General features: G+C 41.5%; 1 protein-coding gene across 5 annotated transcripts in view; it reads left to right on the top strand.

The window, feature by feature from the left end:
* Window positions 1-24,759, top strand: part of kalrna (kalirin RhoGEF kinase a) — a 160,026-nt gene that overhangs the window by 85,563 nt on the left and 49,704 nt on the right. For 3 of the 5 annotated variants that reach the window (XM_074657762.1, XM_074657761.1, XM_074657763.1), the window contains exons 27-39: window positions 754-936; window positions 1,026-1,147; window positions 1,772-1,838; window positions 1,938-2,047; window positions 2,730-2,799; window positions 2,944-3,033; window positions 4,064-4,156; window positions 4,343-4,454; window positions 4,702-4,892; window positions 5,093-5,194; window positions 5,307-5,455; window positions 5,983-6,085; window positions 23,979-24,057. In XM_074657762.1, coding sequence (XP_074513863.1) covers window positions 754-936; window positions 1,026-1,147; window positions 1,772-1,838; window positions 1,938-2,047; window positions 2,730-2,799; window positions 2,944-3,033; window positions 4,064-4,156; window positions 4,343-4,454; window positions 4,702-4,892; window positions 5,093-5,194; window positions 5,307-5,455; window positions 5,983-6,085; window positions 23,979-24,057 — 1,471 coding nt within the window. Of the gene's footprint in view, window positions 1-753; window positions 937-1,025; window positions 1,148-1,771; window positions 1,839-1,937; window positions 2,048-2,729; window positions 2,800-2,943; window positions 3,034-4,063; window positions 4,157-4,342; window positions 4,455-4,701; window positions 4,893-5,092; window positions 5,195-5,306; window positions 5,456-5,982; window positions 6,086-14,235; window positions 14,362-23,978; window positions 24,058-24,759 lie in introns of those variants that run through there. The other 2 variants (XM_074657764.1, XM_074657765.1) reach the window with 2 other exon arrangements.

The following is a 24,759-nucleotide window of genomic DNA, read 5'->3' as shown; positions in this document are numbered from 1 at the left end:
TTTATGTACTCATGTACAGATTTGTTACACATTTACAAATTTATGTACACATTTACAGATGTATTATACACATTTACAGATTTATGTACGTATTTACAGATTTACTATACACATTTACAAATGTATGTACGCATGTACAGATTTGTTACATGTTTATAGATTTAGGTACACATTTTCAGATTTTTGGATGCATTAACTGATTTGTTTCACATTTACAAGTTTATGTGCGCCTTTTCAGATTTGTTACACATTTACTGATTGATGTACGTATTTACAGATTTATTTACACATTTACAGATTTGTTACATATTTGCAAATCTCGCAAATCTGATATAGATTTGGCAATTTTTTTACACATTTACATCATTACAACATTATGCACGTGGGATTCTGAATACACATTTGCAGATTCCTTTACACATTTACAAATGTCAGTACACGTTTATTTAACGTTATTTTGCACATTTACAAACCTGATTACTCACACAGATTGAGATACAGATATACAACTATCCACACACATTTGCAATTAGTTTTGCTCCAATAATGTCCCCTTAACTCTAATCAAAGTTTTATCTGAGATAAATTGTTTTGTTTTCAATCATTCAACATTCAATTCAATCTAAGTATAAAATATACAGGTAACAATACAGTATATCACCCTCTGTAAGGAATAGCAAAGTGACATGTAGAGACACATAACATCAGCCACTCCTCCAGTATGTAATCTGTGTGTTTATGTACTTCCCGCAGCAAACCAAGGAGAAAGTGAAGCTGCTGATCCAGTTGGCGGACAACCTGGTGGAGAAAGGCCATGCTCACGTGTCGGAGCTGAAGCGCTGGGTCAGCACGGTGGACCGCCGATACCGAGACTTCTCCCTACGCATGGGCAAATACCAGGAAAGCCTAGAAAGGAGCCTGGGGGTCAACTCTGAGGTGAAAACACACACACACACATTAGACTCCCTTTTTTCCATTTTTGTTTCAGATTATTGACAACAATCCATTTATGCTCCTCTATGCAGGACAATAAAGACTTGGAGTTGGACACTATCCCCGCCAGCCTGACGGACGACCCCGAGGTCAAACTGCGTGACCCCAACCATGAGGTCAATGAGGAGAAGAGGAAGTCCGCCAGGAAGAAAGAGTGAGTACAGGAATGAAGGCGGGAAGAGAGAGAGAACGAGTCTGTACACATGTAACATTGCAAACTGCAGCCCAACAGGCAACAACAGCTGTCAGTGTGTCAGTGTGCTGACTTGACTATGACTTGCCCCAAACTGCATTTGATTATCATAAAGTGGGCATGTCTGTAAAGGGGAGACTCGTGGGTACCCACAGAACCCATTTACATTCACACATCTGGAGGTCAGAGGTCAAGGGACCCCTTTGAAAATGGCCATGACAGTTTTTCCTCGCCAAAATGTAGCTCAAGTTTGAAGCGTTATTTAACCTCCTCGACAACAAGCTAGTATGACATTATTGCGTTATTATCACGTTAACTTTGACACCCCTAATTTAAAGACATCAAAGACACATACTTGTGCTAATAGCACAGTCTACTAGTCTTCCACCCCCCCCTGCAGCTTTCTGAAATGGTTTTGTCTTGTCATAAATTGTTTGTAAGGAAGGAAACATCAATGGAGGAACATCAGTAGGCTCATGTGGCTGTGGAAGAAGCAGACACAAAACAGGACCAGTTGTATAATTCATCCCATGTGATCCTTCTTTGTGTTTCCTTTGATAGTCTGAACTGTTTTTCTTCTCTCAGGTTCATCATGGCAGAGCTGCTGCAGACAGAGAAGACCTACGTCAGAGACCTCAACGAGTGTCTAGAGGTGTGAGAAACCGTTCTGCTTGACGGAGTTTTGACACAACAAACAAATACTTTCCTGTCCACCTTACCTTACCTGTCTGTCTGTGTGTCTGTGTGTCAGAACTACCTGTGGGAGATGAGCAGCGGTGTGGAGGAGATTCCTCCGGGCATCGCCAACAAGGAGCACATCATCTTCGGCAACATGCAGGATATCTGGGACTTCCACAACAAGTGAGAGATTGTTTTTTGGGGAATCAGCCAGTCTTTTGTTCAAACTGCTCCATGTTTCCACCACTTTTGGACTTTTCTGAAACCAGATGTGGGAATTCCCTAGCAACGAGCACACGGCATAGCAACAACCGTTTAACAGCATGCGAGTTCAAGAATGGAAAAAAAACTTGCCAAGATCACTGCGGACATCTTGCACATTCAGCAGCGTCGAGCCAACTTTGCTGCGCTGGAAACGCACTTAACTGTTAGAGATTTACTGTGAAAACTGACCACGAGACAAGCTTTCTGGGTTTTTTCTAATATTGTAGATATAAGGGAGCTGAATAAGAGTCGTGCAGGTTTACTTTCAGAAGTTTCCCAGAGGAACCCCTTTGTTTCTGATCTCCTTGTGGTACTTCCAGAAATCTCTGTGTTGGTTCCTCAAGGAAATATTCATCTTCTACTCATCAACTCCATTTAGATCTTAAAGGAACTTCTAACCTACAGGATTTTAAAATAAACATTTTAGTGGTCTAGACATGTTCATTTTGTTTTGCGTCAAGTCAGAACATAAGATAAGATTTTATTTAGTGGTCCTGAGAAACATTAGGTTTTCTGTTATAATGAAGAGGAAAAAACAGCTGACCCGTATAAAAAGAATAAGTGCACTTTGTGATCTTTCGCTGTGTGTTTGTGTTTCCAGTATTTTCCTGAAGGAGCTGGTGAACTACGAGCAGCTACCGGAGGATGTCGGTCACTGCTTCGTCACCTGGGTGAGAGTCAGCGCTTTATTCCAGATGGTGTCAGAACAACATGGCAGTGACTTCTGTCCTCTGTCCTAATAAGGGGGGTGGGCTTGAATAGAGCCTGTAAAATGTGAAACATGTCCTCCTCTCCTCTCCTCTCATGTTCTCCAGGCTGATAAGTTCCACATTTATGTGGATTACTGTAAGAACAAACCAGACTCCAGTCAGCTCATACTGGAGCATGCCGGCACCTTCTTCGACGTGAGTAGACCCTTCATCATTCTGCCACCGATCCATTCACATTATGTCATCGCATACTACAATTAAAGTGTAACTGTGGTATTTTTCAGCCTGGACCCTATCTTCATATGTTTTTGTGTCTAACTAACTAATAAGGACAACAAATTCTGAAATTGGTCCAGTATTGAGGGAGAGCGCTGTAACCGGCAGCCGCTCACGAGCTGCAACATGGTGCTATTGGGGCAAGCTGGCACCGTCATTTACGTCCACTAAAAGTGCTTGTTTTTGCCATGACAGGCTCTGGCGAGGTGACATGACACTTATATATATAAGACACTTATAAAAACAAGCACTTTTAGTGGACGTAACGTTACATTGACGCTGCTCACTTGCCCTCACAGCCCGTTTAATAGCTGCTGTCTGCAGCGTTCTCCCTCAATACTGGATCAATTCAGAAATTGTTGTCCCCATTAGTCACAAAAACGTGGGAAAATAGGGTCCAGGTTGACAAATACTGAAGTTACTCTTTAAATCTTCTAAACAGTGAATGTAATCTCCTCCTATACACACTTGCTCCTGTACAAATTTCAGGGAAATAAACAGATGCTCTCGCTAATAACTGAAGCAGTGTTACATCATGATCAAAGTGCTGCTTCAGTATAAAACACAGCGGTTAACCAACGAGGGCTTGATGCACGGAGTTTGTTATGATGGATGCTTACTGTGGAGCAAGAACAAGATAAACACGACTCCAGTCTGTCATTTGAATTTAGCACTCCTGTAGCTACTCTGTCAGGAAGAGTGCTCAGATTTGGAGGGGAAATTAGTTGCGTGCAGCTGCAGGTTTTTAATTTCTTTCCTGCAGCTGGAGATGGTGATGATTGTGTAGTTCACTTGTTCTGTCAGCAAGTGGTGCTGTTTAGTCATTAAAACAAGTTTAGAGTCCCACCAACAGCAGCATGCATACACAAATTGAACATTTAACATTTATGACAATTGCATTTTTTTATGTTGGTATTTGCTGTAATGTCGTCTCTGTGTGTATAAACAGGACATTCAGCAGAGACGTGGACTGGCCAACTCCATCTCCTCCTACCTCATCAAACCAGTCCAGAGGATCACCAAGTACCAACTACTGCTGAAGGTAGATACACAAACACTCACACACAAACTGAGAAGAAGAGCTGAGGGAGCGTCAGGAAGTAACCAGGGTTCATGGAATATGTAGTCTTCAAATGTGGAGATACAATACCACACAATGTTTAAGTACGTTCTCCTGCTCTGTTCCTCGCTCTCTTCACATCTGATGTCCTCTCCTCTCCCTCTGCAGGAGCTGCTGTCATGCTGTGAGGAGGGTAAAGGAGAGATTAAAGATGGTTTGGAGGTGATGCTCAGTGTTCCTAAGAGAGCTAATGACGCCATGCATCTCGCCATGATGGAGGGTAAGACACACTGTCCATACTGCTGTATAATTATGATCAAGTTGTCAACATTCTGTATCATATTTGTATGGAAAACAATTTCTAAGCTCATGAAATGTTTCCCAGTTTCCCACGTTTTTGTTTGTCAGAAGTGGTTTTGGCTTCACTTTCGGGAGCTGTCATGTCGTCCATCTTTATATTCAGTCTATGGTTCAGACTTTGAGCAGCTTGGTTGTTTTTAAGTGTTGGTCCTCCTCTTCTTCCTCAGGCTTTGAGGAAAACCTGGAGGTACAGGGCGAGCTGATCCTGCAGGACAGTTTCCAGGTTTGGGATCCACGCTCGCTGATCAGGAAGGGGCGGGACCGACACCTCTTCCTGTTCGAGTTCTCACTGGTCTTCAGCAAGGAGATCAAAGACTCAGCTGGCAGAACCAAGTACCAGTACAAGAACAAACTACTGGTGAGTGACTGTGTGTGTGTGTGCTTCCATGCATGGTTTGCATGAGGTCATCTCACTGTTACACTGCTTTCATCTGCTCTTTTTACCTTGTGTGTGTGTTTGCATGTGAGAATCAGTATGTTTTAATCAAACAGATGGTTAGCTGTCATTAACTCACATTTTTGATAATAATACATTATTTCTTCCTTGCTGCTCTTCAGACGTCGGAGTTGGGGGTGACCGAGCACATTGAGGGCGATCCATGTAAATTTGCTCTGTGGGCAGGAAGAACCCCCTCCTCTGATAATAAAACGGTGCTAAAGGCAAGTAAAAAAAATATATATTTAACTGAAAAAAAGTGTGTCCATACTGGTTTGCTACCATTAACAGGTGTAACTGTACATTAATAATGTTATTCTGTTGTTTCCCTTCCAGGCGTCCAACATGGAAGCTAAACAGGAGTGGATTAAAAACATCAGGGAGGTGATCCAGGAGAGGATGACTCACCTGAAGGGGGCGCTCAAGGAGCCTCTTCATATGCCTAAAGCACCAGCACTGACCAAACCCAGGAATAACACTAAGAGGTAAACAAGGACACATAGACGTCATTTACACTCGTTAAAAGAAATAAGGATTTACCGATAGTTTGCAAGGCAAAGAAAAGCCTGTTTCACAAAACTAGCAGAACGATGACAACAAGGGTATACCACGGGAGCGACATGAAATTAAAGTTATTTAAAGGGTGTAGCTGCATATAGTGCATGTAAATGTAGCCACTGATTGAGTGAATCCTCCAGCCAGTAGCACACCTGTGATTTGAGCGATCATTCCTGGAACTTCCTGGGACTTCTTCCCACCTCTACTGTTGCCACAACTAGAAACTGCATCATTGTAAACAGCAGCAGTGCGGGCAGAAACCTTATCACTGTGGAAGTTAAAAAAAAATCTGCACAGCAGATTGAAACCTTTCTAAGAATTAAAACAGTGCGAGCACAAGTGGTAATATTGTCCCATCCGAGGTGACGAGACCAGTGTTGTTCTCACATTCTCACACTGGAAACTGTTGCCAGTGATATAAAGGAAGATATTCTGATTGTGTGTGTGTTTTCAGAGAGGGAGGTGAAGATGGAGACAGCCAGGGAGACGGCAGCAGCCAACCAGATACCATCTCCATCGCATCCAGGACATCCCAGAACACTGTAGACAGCGACAAGGTAGGAAACACACACACAAACACACAAACACACACACACATCTCACTGATTAACTGTCCAAGGAAGGAAGAGGAGTTGAAGGCAGCTGATTGAGACTCACTCTGCTCTGTGTGGCCCTTGATGAGCTGATGACCCACAGCTGTCTCAGCGCTACAGGGTCTCCCATGCAGCTACAATAGGCAGAAGCAGGGGCTGTGCCTGTGCCAGTGGCAGAAAGAACTGTGCTTGTGCACATGTGTGTGTTCTCTACAAAGAAACCGAACTCTGTGAGATACATGCAGCATCATAATTGTGCGTTTGAGAGTGTGTAGGTGAAGGTTATGTGTGTAGTTGAGGTATGTGTGTAGTTGACGTGTGTGGTGGCAGTCAGCGATGAAAAACCTCTTCAGGTTGTGTGTGGGCGGCTGTGGTGATGCCTCCTACCAACCAGCCTCTCACATCCAAGTAAGCCCATCTTTAAACTTTTATTTTGACAGTCATCCAAATGAGAAGAGTGAACAGGAGTCTTATCCTCTTTGTTTTGTGTCCTCTCTAAACTACAACTTTATTAAATTAAATGGTAACTTTTTAGTTGTTTAGGAGCAGTATTGTCTGTTATGGGACTCTTCTGATACAGTGCATTGGTTTAGAAGAAAGCAAAGGAGCAACAGGCAAACTAATAATAACTAGAAAATGTTGATTGTGTTTGGTAATTGGATGTATGCTGAATTATAAAGTGACTCCTAGTGCATTGTTTAAAGGTCTTTTAGTCATGTTTAGTAGAGCAGGTTCATTTGCAAATGAGCAACAAAACTTTAAATGTACAAATTTTGAATGGAGTTTGGTGCAGCGGTTGTTTTGGTGGTTCTGATTCCCGCAATTGTATTAGTTGTTTTGATTTGTCGTTCTCCCAATGTTACTACAGTACCTCCCTTTTCACTGCTATGCACACACACACTGACATGCACACACATCCACCCACGCACACACAACCCCACACAGATGTCTGTCATGGCCTCCCACTGTAGTGTTACACAGTGTGGCCTTTTCACCGCGCAACCCCACGCCTACACACTATCCTGCCTCTAAATGTCAGCAACATGCACACACACACACACACACACACACACACACACAGGCATGCACACAAACATTCACACGGCATGCACACACACATTCAAAAGGCATGCACACACACATAAACTCTTCTTCACTCAATCAGAATGGCCTCAGTAGTGTGACTTGTGTGTGTATCACACTCTCATTGTCACTTTCTTTTCTCATTGTCTGTCTGTTGGTGTATATTGGTACATAATATATATATATATGTGTGGGTACAGTAAATGCATACATAAACTACATTAATACCATGCACATCCAGCTCTACTGTAGTGTGTCTGTTCCCGTCCAATGAAAACATAATGAATTTTTCCAGCGTGTTCTTGAGTGTGGGTGTGTTGTTGTTCCGGTCCAGTTTATTGTTTCTAGGATTTAGAAAGACTCTTAGCTTGCTATTTTTGGATCCTCCTCTTCGGTTTTTCCTGAAAACATCAAAGATAAAAAAAAAAAAAAGTTTCTACATTTTGTTTTGGTACGTTTCACATTGCATATGCTGACACAGCAGAGCACGGCTTCAACTGTAAACTGTATTTCTTGCATGCAGTTTTTTACTGTAACTTTTGCATATATTACTGTTTTTTACAGAATAAGAGGCAACATACAGGACAGTGCTGTGAGTTGTGAAGAGCTATAAACAAGGATAGGTTTAAAGCTGAAGTAGGTGAGATTGGAGCAAATATGCTGTAAAATGAGAAAGTTTGTGACACGGCAGCCTTTGTGAAATCTGTTGAAGGAATGCCAAGTTCCGGTCACATAACCAGAGCACAGCCAATAGGAACGCTCTCTCTCTGAAATGACCTGTGATTGGTCAAAGTCTTCCATCACGGGGTGGAAAAGGCCAGTTTTCTCTCAGAACACTTGAATTACAATATGCTGAAAGGTTATTATGGAATTTTTGCCCAATGATGCCAAAAATATATACTGCCTACTGCCACTTTAAGAGGGGATGTGAAGGAATGCCATCCCTCTTTTGGGGAAAGATTACCAAAAAAAGTCCCTTTTGATAAATTGCATCCTCCCTTTCGTACCCCGTAGCTGATTTTCTTTGCTTAAGTCTTATCTTTAGTTCAAGTACAAATTTGAAGTGGATAACTGCGGTGACCCGTCTGGCTTTTTGAGATTACTGTATTTTTTTTCCCAGGAGGGTAGTGGAAGTGTGGCAGTAGTCCAGTACTGTCTTGTATGTGAAGGGCAGTGGTGCTCCCTTGTTGAGTTCCCATGCCTCTGCTCGCCCTCCAGGGATGTATTATCCTAAAGTACCAATTCCTTGTGTATTTTGGAGTTAAGGCAAGCCAAGATACAATGTCTATTGAGTCAATTATCTCATCAGACATGTTTGTTTAACGCTCGTAAGGTGTACGTTGGGTTTAGTCAGTGTTTAGTGGAGCTGAGACGTGAATATTACACGCCTGCATGAAAGTTTTGTAGCGACGGTTGTCACGTGATGTTTGTCACATGTTGTGTAGTGACATAAGTCCAACTTCAGAACTTGTTACAAACTAAGAAAGACCCGTGTTTTGCTGTAACTTGTTTGCACGTTACATAAGTGCACAGCTGCACAGATCGTTATCATTCAAAGATTATTAATATTGATATTAATATTAATATTGCACCAACTTTAACACATCCTTGGGTCTCCAGCAATACACCCGACAAGTGTGAAGCAGATCGGATGCACGATTCTCGAGATATGCGAAGGACACAAACACACACACATGAGTAGATACAGAGAGTGATTCCTTGCTTTACAGTTTGATTGATGCTACTCTAGATTGTCAGTACGGTCCAACTCTTAACAACAACCTTACTCTTTCAAGGTGTGCAGGTTGTTGATAAGCTCATTAAGTTTGACTGCAAGAATCACCTTTTTCAAGTAGATAAAATGCTTTTTGGAGCTGTTGTCTTCCTATATTTGAGTGTGAAACCATTAATACAGGCTCCGGTTCAGTATTTATTATTTTTCCTCCTCACCTCTCCCTTTTTCTCGTAAACGTCTTTGTACCTTTTATTCGTGCCTCGCCCTGTTTTCTTGTCTGTCGCACTCTTTTTTCCACTTCTCTTTTCTAGGTGCACACACCCACAATTAGTTGCTCCTTATGCAATCCATCCCTCTCTCCTTTCTCAATTTTTACACATCTCCGTCTCTCTCTCCGTCTCTCTCTCCCCCGCTCTCTCCCTCCCGTATACTATAATAACATCAGCATTGGCATAGTCAGATGTTCCACTGGCTGTCTGGGTCTAGAGGATGATGATGTGTGTGTGTGTAGACAGGGAGGGAAGCTACTGTTTCTGGTGGTTTTTGGAGAAGTTTTATATGACGAATACCTCCTCCTCCTCCTCCTCCTCCCCCCCGCCCCCTCTTGCCTTCTCTCCCTGTTTCCTTCGTCTGACAGATAAAAAACAATCTTGGTGCCATGCTAATATAAACCAGTGCAAGACGTACTGCGGTGTAATCTCTCACTTATTTCAGACCGTCTCTGTTACTGTTTGAGAAGCAGGTTGACATTTAGCAGCACTTCCGATAGATTGATCGTCCTCCTGAAGTACTGATAGGACAGTTTTTATCTTGCATCCTTTGGCAATCATTGCGCTGGCTTAGCAGACATACAGAGCAGCCCTGACCTATTCGGACAGAGCACAGTTTTTTTTATTTATTAATTTAGAACTGTACTCCAGTAGATTAGATTTGACACAAGGAGATTAATGTGCTGATCTTAATCTTTGAACAGTGATATCGGAGGTGTTTACATCCATATTGTTCACATTAATTGTAGGAATTGAAAGCACTTGATATATTCTAGACTCACCAATCTCTGAACCCATCGGCTATCGGTCTGACAACGGATAAGCCTGTTAGCCTCATGGGGGGGCAAGGGACTATATTTCTGGGTTTCCGGTGTAGCCAGTGGATATCCGGGCGAAGACTGCCTTTTCTTTGCGCTGCTCATTGTTTACAGTCCGATTAGCAACTTGGGATGCGAGACCGGAGTTGAGAGATGACGACGGATGACGACGGGATTGTTTCACAAGCAGTTTACAAGCTAATTTTAAACCCATAAAAAGCTAAATCATCCTCAGACGATAGCCGATGGGTTCCCAGATTGCATTTCGAACCAATGTGTTCCACCTCTTTTGCTCTCCATACCGACTGTTTACCAACATTCAACCAAAGCCTGCTTGAACGTGATTGGTCAACACTACTCTGCACGACTAGAAATGGAAACCAGAACGCTTCTGAGACCAAAATCTTGTCCCGTTGCCGACAGATTCTACATATGAATGTTAGTTACTACACTCAACATTGATGTAAAGACCCTCAAATTAAATCAGAACTTTAACCTTATAGTCATGATTTTAACCAAATGTGTTGGTTTACAGAGCTACCTGTTTATACCTCTTGAGTAATGACCGCCCCTTTAATTAGCGAAGTGGGAAGTAACAAAATGTCAAGGCGAATGGTTGTGGGCATACATAGGTTGTGACTTTGACACTGGAGACTATGATTTGTGACCTTTTTCCCACCAAAAGTTCATGTTTTCTTTTATCCATGAAGGCAACTTTCCGTAGCCTCAGCTGCCTTAACTGAACCCGACCTTAACCTTTTAAAGACGGCTGACCAGAAACCATTTCTATGGTTATTTTAGAAGTCACCGACAAACTACCTTTTTCGTCATTTAGGTATAAAGACTTGTTGTGCTACAGTCCAGATACTTAAAGACAGCTCTATGCCAGTACTATACATGATGTGATTCAGGATAGCCCTGTGATGTTTTGTTGACAGGTTCCAGCCAGTTCTGTAACATCTTGTTATATATATGTGTATGTCAGCTCTGTGACGTTGAGTGGAATTATGTCTTTTCTGTGACGTTTCTTGGTGCAGTGAGTCAGCTGTGGCTCAGTCTGCGGTCTTTAATGTTATTTTTAAGCACTGTTCCAGCGGTTGACAGCTTGGCAGCCCTCATGGCTCTACCACAGCCCTGCAGGTCAGAGGACAAACACTTTGTTTAGCCTCCGCCTTCAGTTGGAGTAAAAATTGTGTTTTTCTGTGAGCCAGAACCAATAAAACTTACTAGCACATTACTCCTATATATGCAGCACTGGTTGGAAAGGGCTGAATCCATTTTTATCCCTGTGCCTTAAATGGCGTAAAGCAATATACTGTATGACGCCTGGCTTAAGTCTATGAATGATTTTATTGCTCAGAAGTTAAAAGCCAAGCTGACACAGATGAGTAAAATAAATGTCTTACTTACCTCTCTGTTGGTCTGTTGGTTGGTCGGTCCACCACTTTAGTCAAGACTGAAATATCACAGCAACTTTTGGATGAATTGACATTAAATTGAATACAGATATTCATGATCCCCAAAGGATGAAATGTAATGACTTTGGAGATCCAGTGACTTTTCTTCTAGCGCCACCATGAGGCAGACTGTTCTCATACACCATTCGTAGCTATACCTACGAGAAGTAATGCACTTTAATTTGTACATATTACACAAAAATCAATTTGTGTGTAATCCACATAATCGTGAACCAGGAAATATAAAGAGCAACAACCGCTGCATAAGAAGTAGATCAGGGTGGATGGGTGGGTCAAAAGACGCCACACGGAAGTCAACTTTGAGTTATTTGTCACTCAACTTCCATATTTAATTTACGCCACTTCCGGTGTTATTTTAACCCAAACCACGATATTTTCCTAAACCTAAAACTAAGTAGTTTCGTTGCCTAAACCTAACCAAGTTGTTTCCTGTGAAGACGGAAGTTTACGTTGAAAAGACTAGAGCGGAAATTGACACGTGCGTCACGCGTTGCTGTACATTCGCAGTAAACCGCATGAAAAATGAGGAATAACTTTTCGTAAGATATCGTGTACGAGGGTACGTTTCATGAGGTTGACATTTGAGTGAAATGTCTCAACAACTTTTGGATGGACTGCCATGAAAGTTGGTACAAACAATTATGTCGCTCTCAGGATGAACCCTCGTCAAGACTAATGCTAAACATCAGCATGTCAGCATGCATCAAAGCTCAAAGCACCACTGAATCTTTAGCACCACTAATGAAATGTAATTCATTTCCACTGTATTAGCTTGGCAGCACAAATCTGAGAGATTCATATCTCAAACTCCTTCAAACTAAACAAAATTATCTGCATGGCAAGAAACTTTACATGTACAAGACAACTTGTTTTTCTTGTATAATCTGAGCCTGTAATTAGCAACAGCCAGACCAACATTTATACCAAATCACTTCCCTCTGGTTCCACATGTTTTTAATATCACATAGTGTACATTGAGGAGAAGTTAATTTCCATCATGCAGGACTGTACATGTGACATATTTGGGATTGCTGTCACATGAAAGTATCTAAAAGTAGTTCTGCAGTTGGCTACAGGCCACATTAACAGGGAATCTCCCTGATGGATATCTTTAGCTAAAGTTGGCAACACTGGTTGTTTTTTTTGTCCCAGTATGTATCGAACCAACTGGGGGCTGGTGGGAATTTCTTTTTTTTTGACTGGTGTCCAGGTTATGCGTTGAAGGTGCAGAGTAACCGAGGGAGGTCTGGGGGCATGCTTTGGCTGTGATTTGTATCCCTGGCAAAGGCACCAATTTATCCATGAAAAGTATAAAATAAAACATTTTACCTTCAGAAAGGATGCTACTAGTGATGGAGCCCTCTATCTGCTTTAGTTTTAGCTTGTTTGTAACAATTTGCTATTAGCCGAGCTAGCGCGCTGTGCTTGTGTAAACATGGTAGCGGTGGACGAGAGACTGCGGACAGAGCAGGATGAAATATTGCTTTGCTTCAAGTTTACATGTTTATGCTTAAGTGTATTGATAAAGTATTGGCTCTTTACTTGTCAAGGTTTTATTGCACTTACAGTAACGATAACAATGTTAAAAAGTACCTTTGATAATGTTGGAGGAAATGCACGTAGAAATTGATGGATATACAACCACGAGAGAAAGGAACAAGCTATCCAGCGTCTCTGTCCCTCGGCGTTTCATTGTAGACAAATCGAAAAGTGGAAATGCGGTGGCACAGTCAACTGAAAATGACCAATCCCAAGTTGCATGGCAACACACATGATTTCGGCCTCCATGAGGATCTAATTCTTTGCGGAATTTCAGTTTTTGCGTGTTATTTGAAGCAAATAATATGCATTAAAAAACAAAACATTGCGTTAACGGTAAAAATAAACTGACAAACTATTAATTTGACAAAAATCCGTCTGTAGATGGAGTTCTTGCAGCAAAGTGTATGTGGCTGTAACATTTTAATTTATTCATACTTCTCTCCTATAGCTTGATTTTATGAAACTGTCATGGCTCATGCTGGATGTAAGGCTATGGAAAGCTGAGCGAGCTGCAGCCGTTTGATTCTGCAGCGAAGTGTGACCGACTGACAAAAGGTTTGAGACAGTTTAACTTTTTGTCGGTAAACAGTAAATCAGTAAACAGAGTCCTGAGAAACCTGTAACATGTTGACCTATGTTACAAAGAATTTCTTCCCACCTGAAACACATGAACACGCCTCCCGGCCGCAGAACAATGCAATTATTTCGGCGAGCCGCACTTTAATATAACTACTTAGGAAGTAATATGTGACGTCTTCAGATGAGTAACTGATGTTATGTATTGTAGTGATTTCTAAAGTGTTCCAGCATTCAGCTACAACACTGTTACACTGGCTTTCAATTGTTTGCACGTGTGTGTTCTCATGAATCAAATGCATTCAGTGTCGGGTTCAGACTGAAGCCGTACAGTAGCCATCTGCTGGTCATATGACTTCTGTGACACACAGACACACACACACACACACAGAGAGAGAGACACACATACACGCAAGGAGTCCTGGAAAGTGTTTTAGTGCCCCAGTAGCTTCCAATGAGTGGGAGAAATGTGAGCACACACACATCAAGCAGAGTGCCGTCCCCATCTAATACAAAGCTATGGCTGTTTGTTCAGAGAGAGAGAGAAGAGGGAGAGAGGAAGAGAGAGACAGAGAGAGAGAGGGAGAGACAGTGTGAGGGCGTGTTTGTGTGTGTGGCAAAGACACAAACGAGGGAGTTGTCAGAGACGGAGAGAGCGACAGAGAGAGAGGGAGACAGCAGAGGAGAGATCAACATGCCAAAGTGGATGAGCTTTAAACTGTTCAAAGAGAGCAGCAGAGTGAGTACAAACACACTGTTGCTCAGATTATACTTTAAACACTGTTTTCATTCACTATACTGTCTGCAATGACTGATACGCTACTTTACTGTTAGACTGCGTGTCTGGAAGTAGCATGTTAGTCGTCATGTTTGACTCAACTTTGCTGAATCATAGAAGTAAAAATGCTGCAGCTAGAATGAAGTGAAATTAAAAAGTAAATGACCCAAAGTGTGTAAATATACTCAACCTAAGTGGCTGTGATCTTGCTACAGTGATGATTTTTAGATGCAGGTAGAAACATTACATGTGATTTTGTGAGCATGTAAATAACGCACTTACACGTCTAAGTCTGCAAACACTATACTACTGATTTGTGTATTGATAGAAGTAATCCTGTAGTAAAACATGTTGAAATACAGTATTTGAGCTCACGTCACTCCTGTCAAACATCTGCACAACAATCCTCTGTTTTGACTTGATTTTCTGCCTGAATGGAGCTGCTGAGAGAAAAGACAGCTTGTGTGCGCTGAAGATCTGACTGATCTTTCACTGAGGCGTGCTTTGATGTTGACCTAATAGTGAAAAATTCAGCTTTCATATCAAGTAATAAAGATTGTAAAAAACAGTAACGTGCAGCCCTCCTCCAAGCGGTTTATGAAATCTGAGAAAGTGTTTAGTTGTTGTTGGTCACCGCTGAGGTTTGGCCACTGATTCAGATGCTAATCCAGATCATTCGTGCTGTTGACTTTCACTTAGTGTGTTGTAAAGCTGGACTGCAGGAGGGAGTGTGTGTCTCTGTGTGTGTGTGTAATTGGGGAGGTTAATGGTTAAACAGGGTGTGTGTGTGCCAGGAGGACAGACAGACAGGAAACAGGCCATTAGCTGCCACAGAGAGAAACGGGATAAATAAAATGTGAGCGTCCAGAAGCCAGTTTGATTCAGATTACAGGCCAGACACGCTGGATCAACAGTGTAAACAGTCTCATGCTGTTGTTCTGCTGATTAAATGCACCACACTCTATCCACACCACTGCCCACTCCCATATAGTCTGTGCATAAACAGTAAACAAAAAGCCAAATATGGACACTACTAGATTATGTGTGTGTCATGTGCAACCATCGGCACTCGAGCGATATTAACTTTTACAAGACGCGAGCCGAGAGGTTTGCCGGTGCATCGCAGACTCATTCCAGATATCTGGCATGCTCAATATATGGACCAGTCTGGGACTCTGTCAGGGAGCTCCAGCCAATGAGAGCGTGATGCACGGGTTGATGGGAAAAACCTGGCGGAGGGGTCGCCTGTCACAATACAGTATGCACTGTGGGGACTTTACTTTATATGTTGCATTTGCAAAACGGACCAAAGTTGTTGGTGCACCTAGAGTGTTGGATGTTTGCATGAATAAACATAACGCTGACTGATCTTCATAGGGTAAATATTAGACTTGTTGTAAACAGGCTAGTGAACACGTGCCAACAACAACAACTTCAGCAAGCATGACTAAGCCTGTGCCACTTCTCACGTGTGTTTTTGTGACAAAATGTAGTTTGGAGACCAGACATATACTCATCAGGGATTCCTCCCGGTGAAAGATGTTGTAGTGCGTGACCTCCTGTCACCGGTCAGTCATGTAGTTTGAAAACCACAACGACTTCAAGACTCCTGATTACAGGACAGCAAGTCGCGTATAGTGTGAACAGTTCAGCCACCTTATAGTGTGAATTGCATGCACCTCAATGGTGTACCTGCAACAAAAGAGGAAATTATCCAACATTTTGCAGCTTTCTGACACATTCTTACGCATAAAATCAGTTATTTATAAACAGTGTGCTGCGATAAGAGACGGAGCAAAAACGGAAGTCAGGCGCTGTAGTATAGACTACGTGAAACTCCATATGGGGTGGTGGTCGGGGGCGATGGAGGTTGTGTGTTCACAACCTTAAATTTCACTTTAACTTTTCAAAGGAAGTTATTTTTAAGCCAAAACACGATCTATTTCCCCTAAACTTAACTAATAGGTTACGTGTTACGTCTTGCTTTCGAGTTTTGCTTTCACTTACAACAAAGTAGGTGTAGAAGGCCTATTCTGACTCACATCTATGAGGCTTATAAAGACTAATAACACTCATTTAATGAGCTGATAACAGCCTTATCGGGTGTCAGGAACACCTTGAGGGAATTTCTTCCAATTCGGCACGAATAAGTGTTCATAGTGCAACAACAAAATGTAGCTTTGTGCCCTTCTATCATATAACATCTGCTAAATTTCTTATGGATAAGCACTAAATTCAGATTTTACAAGCAAACTGTGCTTGATCTTTACAGTTCACAGAAACTGTTAATATGAAAATGATGGTAACAGACTCTGTTTAAACAGCTTAAAGACTGTTTGCTCTTATATATTTAGCTATGACAACATCTCTGGAGCATCTCCAGCTGAAGTCATGAGACTCTTTAATGTTATTTAGCTAAATGAACTGTTTTAGGAATTCAAATGATAGAAATGCCACGCTGCTCTCGTAAGAAATATATTGAAGTAAAGCATGATTAACATGTTTTATGGTCATGTTTGGGAAAGATCTTGGTGTTCTTTGAATATTAGAAAAGTCCAATCTGACCTGTAGACAGAACATGAACGTGCAACTGGAACAAAATGTTGCCCGTGGATGAAAGTATATTGCAAATGAGTAATTCCTTGGAGACGGGGTCGGTGGTCCCTGACTATCAAACATATTTCCACACAAGCGTGCACTGTAACTCTGGTTTATGTCAGCAGTTTTCACTCCCTGGCAAACCTTTTCAGAATCCCGTGTGCGTGAGACAGAAGTTATAGGACTGTCAAAATGGCAGATTTTTCAAATTAATGGGGATCTGTATAATTAACCCAGTTGGCAAGTTTTTTTTTTTCATCTTGATTTATATGTTTTTGTATTTCCTTTTACTGTCTTTAGTCTAATTGTATTGCAATATCAAGCATGTCAACTCACTCATGCTTGTTTTAAAGGATCAGTGTGCAACAATTAGGGGGATATATTGGCAGAAATGGAATATAATGCTAATAAGTATGTATTCTTTAGTGTATAATCACCTGAAAATGAAAATTGTGTTTTACCTTAGAATGAGCCGTTTATACCTACATAGGGAGCGGGTCCTCTCCATGGAGTCCACAATGTTTCTACAGTAGCCCAGAACGGACGAACCAAACTCTGTTAACTTTTACTGCTTGGGCCAGAGTCGATAATGTCACTCTCCGCCGGCCTCTCTCTCTTGCTTCACCACTCACTTCCCACCTCTACTCCAATACGCTACCCTTACAACAACTGGCTCTAGAGAGGGCCATTCGCGTTTGTAGTTCTTCTACACGCTTTGCACGCGGTTGGCTGCAATCTGCAAACTCACTGCTAGATACTGCCAGATCTATACGCACTGCTCCTTTAAAAGGACGGGAGGGATGCCTTTCTTTCCCCTGTTCTGAACATAAAGGCCCCATGAAATATAGACTAGAAGTTATTGGCAAATATTAAGTGGTGACTTCATGCTGCGCTAATGAGTGCGGCTGAAGTCAAACCAATTAAAGCCGTCACACATTTTTCAATAACCCCGCCGTTCCTTCTGTTTCACTCATACTGAACTACTGATAAACGGAGGCTGCTGTAGTCGCTATAGAAACAGAATAAAATCTTCAGCTCGTCAATCAATCACTGGATAATGTCAGTTTATAACTCAAAGTTTCCTAAACTCAACAGCTTCCATTCGTTCTGCCGTTGAAGGAGGTGAAGTGTGTGTTTGTTCTGCTTAAAACTGTCTTCTTCTGCTCTAACATATGACCATCACAAGCTGCCGCATGCGTGTGTGTGTGTGTGTGTGTGTTTTCAGTGCACGGAAATGGTCATATGACAGATAGCAGTAGAGTACAAGACACACCCTCGAACACACACATACACACACACACACACACACACAAACAAACAGACCGTCAGATTAGAGGATAGAGGTCGGTCTATTGGGAGGTTTAGTCACACTGCTGGCTGAAATCCTTGTGGCTCTTGATTCTCACCTCTTCAGCTAGTTTTCATGTTGATAATAATTCATTAAAGAGTGAAAGAGACACACAGAGAGGGCAGGAGTTGTGGTGGAGGGGTCCAAGAGACAAGATCAAGACCAAGACCAATCGAGGCAGCGGTAGACCAATAACTTCTGTGTTCTGCGAGGTAACTTTACTGTTTTTGTGAATGGAGTCTGGTGGCTTTGTATAGAGCCTAGCTGACGGCTTCAGTTCCCCGACAGAACAGATAAGCCTGTCTGACAACAAGGTAAAGCGGTGAATATAGCGTACAATTAAACTGATATTGGATTGTTTAGGTGAGCCTTTCTTTTAGATGTTTTTCCGTTGCCCCCGTGCTGCTACTCCCGTCTGTTTCTCCAAACTGGGGGCGTGCCGACCGTCATCTACTGTCGGTAATACACTGACTATGGATAAGTACCTCATACAGCCCCGCTTCAAAACACCCAGCCTACCCCTTAAGGTAGCAATGAGACAATAAAATATGCTTAAAGGCTGTGGAAAGACTAAAGACTACCACAGCATCTCAACTACCTGCAGCTGCTAGATACAGAGTCATAGCAGGTTTCCACACCCACGCCGCTACGTAAGCAGCGGCACGCCGGCGCAACCAAATGGAGCGGATTGAATTGTTGTTAGTGCATGAAGTTTGGTGACGTCATAATTCCCAGTATAGCTCCGCCTTCGACCTGAGCGGAGGTCTAATCAGCCAGAATAAGAGACAACACCTGCGTGGGGGCTGCAGGGCCGTTTGACGCTGTGTGTGTGTGTGTGTGTGTCTGTGTGTGTGTGTGTGTGTGTGTGTGTGTGTTCGTGGCCATCTGTCAGGTATAAACTCACCTGCACCTTTTATAGAAACAGGGGTCCTTGTTGCTAGGAGATCTTTAGCCTGGCAAAGAGCGCCTACTTACACACACACACACACACACACACACACATTAAAACACACACCCTGACATTTTCCAAGACAATGAGACAGAGTAGAGCAGACAAGGCAGATAGAGGAAGAGAGGGAAATAGCTTACTTTACATCCTGGAGCTACTTTTGTGTCATTATACATGGATTTATCTTTGACTTTTAATGTTCAGTCAAGTTTATTTATATAGCCCAATATCACAAATTTGCCTCAAGGGGTTTTACAATCTGTACGACTCCCTCTGTCCTTAGACTCTCGCTTCAAATAAGAAAACCTTTAAAAGGGAAGGAACCTCAGGAAGAAGAAGAACTGGGGCAGAAGTCTGGCTGCAGTGTCAAAGACAGGATTGTATTCATTCACTGCTGTAATATTACAACAACTGGTACGACTGATTTAACCCGTTCAGAATGCTCCAAACACAAAAAAAATATATATTGTAATGGTGGATTTCTACTTTAAATGCACTCATAGATCATTACCAATAAAACAAATTGATTAAAATACTTAAACCATGTGTTTTTTTCTGTCCATTCCACTTGGACGGAGAATCTGAACACAAAAAAAACACCTAATTAAAAGCGAAACAAGTGACCTTTTTCAACAAAAAACACACATTTATTTATTTTTCATGAGTGGTTTACTCATATTAATGAATACAGTGATGTTTTGTATCAGCCTCGTTCTATCTACTCGCAAGATGCTCAATTTCTGAAGTATCTCCAGAAAACAGGATGTTCAAAGCCCTTCTGAGTTGAATATTCTGTGTACATAATCAATAGGATGCATTATAATATGACTGGATTATTAGAAAGTCAAATCAGAAGAGTCAGAATAAATCTAAATAGTATTTCCCTATTTCCTTTGCGGTGACATTCAGATTCCCCGACTGTTCCATTGGACTAAAAGCTATTAATCTTTCATGATATTTTGACATGCATAAGCAATATAACATCTCATCTTTACTTTAAACACAGTTTAAACTGGTGGGCTACTTCCGAGTCTGAGAAGTGAAGCCAACGGTGAAGAGCCTTAAGTTTGCATTCTTTCTAACAGCCAGCAGGGGGCGACTCCTCCGGTTGCAAATAGAAGTCTGATTGATAGAAGTCTATGAGAAAATGAGCCTACTTCTCACTTGATTTATTACCTCAGTAAACATTGTAAACATGAGTTTATGGTTTCAATCTCTAGTTTCAAGTCTTCTTCAATACAGCATGATGTTCATTTAGTAAATGATGGTCCCATTTAGAGTCAAATAGACCATAAAGCAGGGGATGCTTTAGGGCGTGGCTACCTTGTGATTGACAGGTCGCTACCACGGCGTTGTCCGGTCTGGGCGTTGTCCGTGTTTTCGTCTTACAACTTTAACCCTTTCACAGTGTGTTTTCACTTCATGAAAGTTAATTATAACATTTTGGTCATCTAAAAATGACCCTCCCGTGTGACTTCTGGTTGCAAAAAAACAAGATGTAGACGGACAGAATGCCGAACTCAAAGCTTCAAAACAGCAAATCCGCAAACCAATGGGTAACGTCACGGTGACTATGTCCACTTCTTATGTACAGTCTATGGGTCAAACACAAATGATGTACTCTAACAATATGATTAATAGATTAAATGTGACTTAATGCTTCCTCCTGTCAGCCATGTTTGCTGAAAATAGGGTGTGGCTCTACTGCAGTCCACGTTAGCAGCTTTTCAGATAAGTCTGTCTGAAGACGGCGACGGGCTGTTTCAGACAAAACACCGTCTCAGTTTGTTTGTGTCGCCGGTGTGACTGCTGCCTGTCGGCGAGCGAGAAGTCAGAAAGGTCCCAACAACAAAACAACATGAGACAGATCCAGGCGATGTGCTGTTGTGTCTGGCTTCGCTAGTTGATCCGCTCCACAGTACGGTACACCCAGCCCTGCTGTCATCAGCTGACTGTGTGTTTCTACTGTACACAGGTGTTATCAGGTGTCCAGGTCATTTCAGTTCAGGAAGTTTTTATCAGTGAGCTCCTCTGTTTGTTTTAAACACACGTTTCCTCTGCAACTTGAGTTTGTTCTGTTACCTTCTATCTCGTGTGCTGCTGTTGTTTTACTGCATTTTATTTATTGTGTAGTGACTCAAATTGTGTTTCAGTTTACTGGGAGTAAAGGTCAACACACCTCAGAAGTATGACGTCAACTATAACGCTATCACTTCCTGTCAATTATTAACTGATAATATTTACGACCGCTGCTTGAGATGATTTCTCCGAGGTCACATTATCCAGCTCAGTGTGGTCAATTATGAGTAGAAGTGATTTAACTCTCAGCTCAGTGAGATGTAGCCACAAAGTCCAGACTTAGTCAAGCAGATCCACATTTAAGTTCACTCGTAAAGCCAGTTTCTATATATTTAGATGTTTGACAGCTGAATTATTGTGAATTTGGACAACTTCTATTCATCTCCGGCCTTAACAAAACACTTTAACGCCCCTAAAAACAAATTTTCTCAATCGCCTTTTTACTGTTAGTAATGGTGTCCTACATGAAGACACTGTTTTCTGCCAAAGTTTGAGGAGTTTTGGATGTTTCACATGAGAGATTTCTGTTTCTGGTTTGGAGTGGGCAGGGCTCAGTTGGCAACAGGTGATGTCATGACAGTCTGTGGCTTGTTTGGTTACTGTCAATCAAAGCTGATCAAAATACCACACCTTAAAATCGATATACATATTTATCCTCTTACCTGTAGAGCTATTTATCAATCTAATTGTTTTGGTGTTGGAGTTGCTGAATGTTGGAGATATCAGCCGTAGAGATGTCTGCCTTCTCCCCAATATAATGGCACTAGATGTCACTCTGCTTGTGGTGCTCAACACGCGAAAAAACTAATTTAAAAAAACTCAGCAGCAATGTTTCTATCAAGAAATCATGACCCGGTTACTCGAGATAATCTACGGACCTTGTTGTGAGCAGTTTCATGTAGGAACTATTTTCTTTCTACCAAACTACACCCACCAACCGTGTCACCACGCAGAAGGAAGCGTGCATCTACTCACGAGAGAGGCGAGAGGCTTGTGACTGGCGTTAATAGGATCGGTACAAAAAAAGGAATTAGTTTGTCTCTTCTACACCCGTTTGTATTTCATCAAACAGTAGAACTGTCTGTGCAGACAATGTTCTGTTGTACTGTTTGCTTCTCACTGCTGTTGTGTGGTGTTATATGCATTCAAACACATGCGTTGTGCACGTGCAGCGCCCTGAGTAGTTACTCCGACAGACACGTGATGGCTGAAGAAAGAGGAGCATGTTTAGAGCTGTTTCACAGCTGTGAATGATGGTTGAGGGCAGTTTGTCCTCTTTTAGTTATTTGCACTAAAAACAAGTTTTAAAACATTTATTATTCTCAACAAATACATGTTTGCACTTTGTTTATTAAAAAAAAAAAGCTTTTTTCATGTTTGCACATTCAATTTACAATAATAATAAAACATATATATATATATTTTTTTTAAAAGTATCAATACTGGCGATCCTTGCGTTGTATTACTTGGTATCGGAGTGAAACCAAATTGTGCAATATTGCCCACCCCTAAGGTGAGCTAGCAGCATCAGTTAGTTATGAAGACGAGCCTCGCTTCCTTCTGTACCGTGATATGGGTGTAGTTTGGTAGAAAGAAAATAGTTCCTACATGAAAACACTCATAACAAGGTCTGTGGCTCATCATGAGTTACCGGGTCATGATTTCTGGAAAGAGACGGTGCGGTTTAGTTTTTCAAATGTATTTTTTTGGAGCTTCGAGCACCACAAGCTGAGTGCCATTATCAACATCTTTATGGTTGATGTCTCCAACACTCGGCAACTCACACCAAAACAATCTAGACTGATAAATAGCTGTCTCTTTTAAACTCTTGATGAATAATAGCTAAATGTGTTGTTGCTTTTTTATTCGTGAATATTTAATATTATAGAAATACGCCAAGTGTCCAGGGCCTTTAAAGGCATGGTGCATCTGCAAAATGTTGCATGAAGATATATTTTATTTAACCTACAGTTGATCCGGTGTGTTGACAGAACACGTTTGGTTATCAGTCACGACACATCAGAACTGGATCGAGCTTTATTATGGGTTATATAATACTGATAATTACTGTCTTGATAGCAGTGATATTGATCTCACAGATTAGAGTTAAAAGGTCAGGAAGTGGTGGTTGTCATTGCCTGGAAACGTTTGTGGCAACACACACCAGTCCTTTATCGTTGGTTGATTTCAGGACTAATTGAGGATTTTGTTCACACTCAGAACTTTTATTCATGTTCAGTTCGTCTCTTTCTCTGTTTTGTAAGTTTCAGTGTTTGTTATAAAAGCAAAGAGAGGTCATGTCCTCAAGCTGCTGGTTCATCCTGTTCCTTGCAGCCTGCGGGGAAATTTAAATTTCTGTATTTTCAGTGTGGAAATGTTCAGTGTTTATCGTGTAAACACTGAAGGATTAAGTGTCTCTCCCTCTACCATCAGGTGGATTTACAGCAGCTTATTTGTGGCTAAAATGGAGATTAAGAACATTAGAAATTGATATTTTGCCTCACACATGCAAACAGGATGTCGTTTTAAAACACTTGTTATACTAGTCACGTTTTGAGAGTCTAAAAGTCTAATCAAATGTCTGATCTCTCTTTGTGTTCGCAGCTCTCTGGTGGCTGCGAGTTGACAGTCGTCCTTCATGACTTCACAGCAGGATGCAGCACGGAGATGTCCGTCAGCACCGGTGAGAGAAACCTCTCCGTCCTGTTCACACATTTCACCGTGGATCTGCCTGTAGACTGTGTTCATTCAGAGTTTGGTTTAGTAGTTTAATCCAAATGTTGTAGGTATAGGTTGGGGTTCAACTTAAGCCTGCTAAATTTAAGTGAAGTGATTCAGTTTAGTTTGGGTTTATGCATTTTAGTTTGGTTTGGCTGAGAGGATATTGGCGTATTTTAAAGGTCCCACATTGTAAAAAGTGAGATTTCCATGTCTTTTATATCATAAAGCAGGTTTAAGTGCTGTATAAAAACTGTGAAAGTATCAAAACACTCAATCCACAGAGAAAATACCCACAGCCTGTATTCAGAAACTGAGTTTTTGAAACAAGCTGTCAAGATTTTTTCTCCATTTGTGATGTCACAAATCTACAATATTTAGACCATTTCGCAGTTTTAAACGTAAACATTCTAAATGGGTCCCAGTTTATTTCTGGTCGCAGTGTATGTTAACAACATCAGCTGACAAGAAGTAAACATGGACCCAAGCTGTTGCCTAGCAACGCAATTCCATTGAAATGCACTAAAACGGAGCGTTTCAGACAGAGAGTAAATACAAGCACATTCAGGCAGACAGTATGAGGAAAATAAAGTTTTTTTGTTTTTTTTAACATTACAGCATGTAAACATGTTCTAGTAGAAATATAAAATACAAGTATGAACCTGAA

Source organism: Sebastes fasciatus, chromosome 14 (genome assembly GCF_043250625.1).
Source record: "Sebastes fasciatus isolate fSebFas1 chromosome 14, fSebFas1.pri, whole genome shotgun sequence".
Classification (NCBI taxonomy): Eukaryota; Metazoa; Chordata; class Actinopteri; order Perciformes; family Sebastidae; genus Sebastes; species Sebastes fasciatus.
This window is presented reverse-complemented; position numbering and strand designations above follow the sequence as displayed.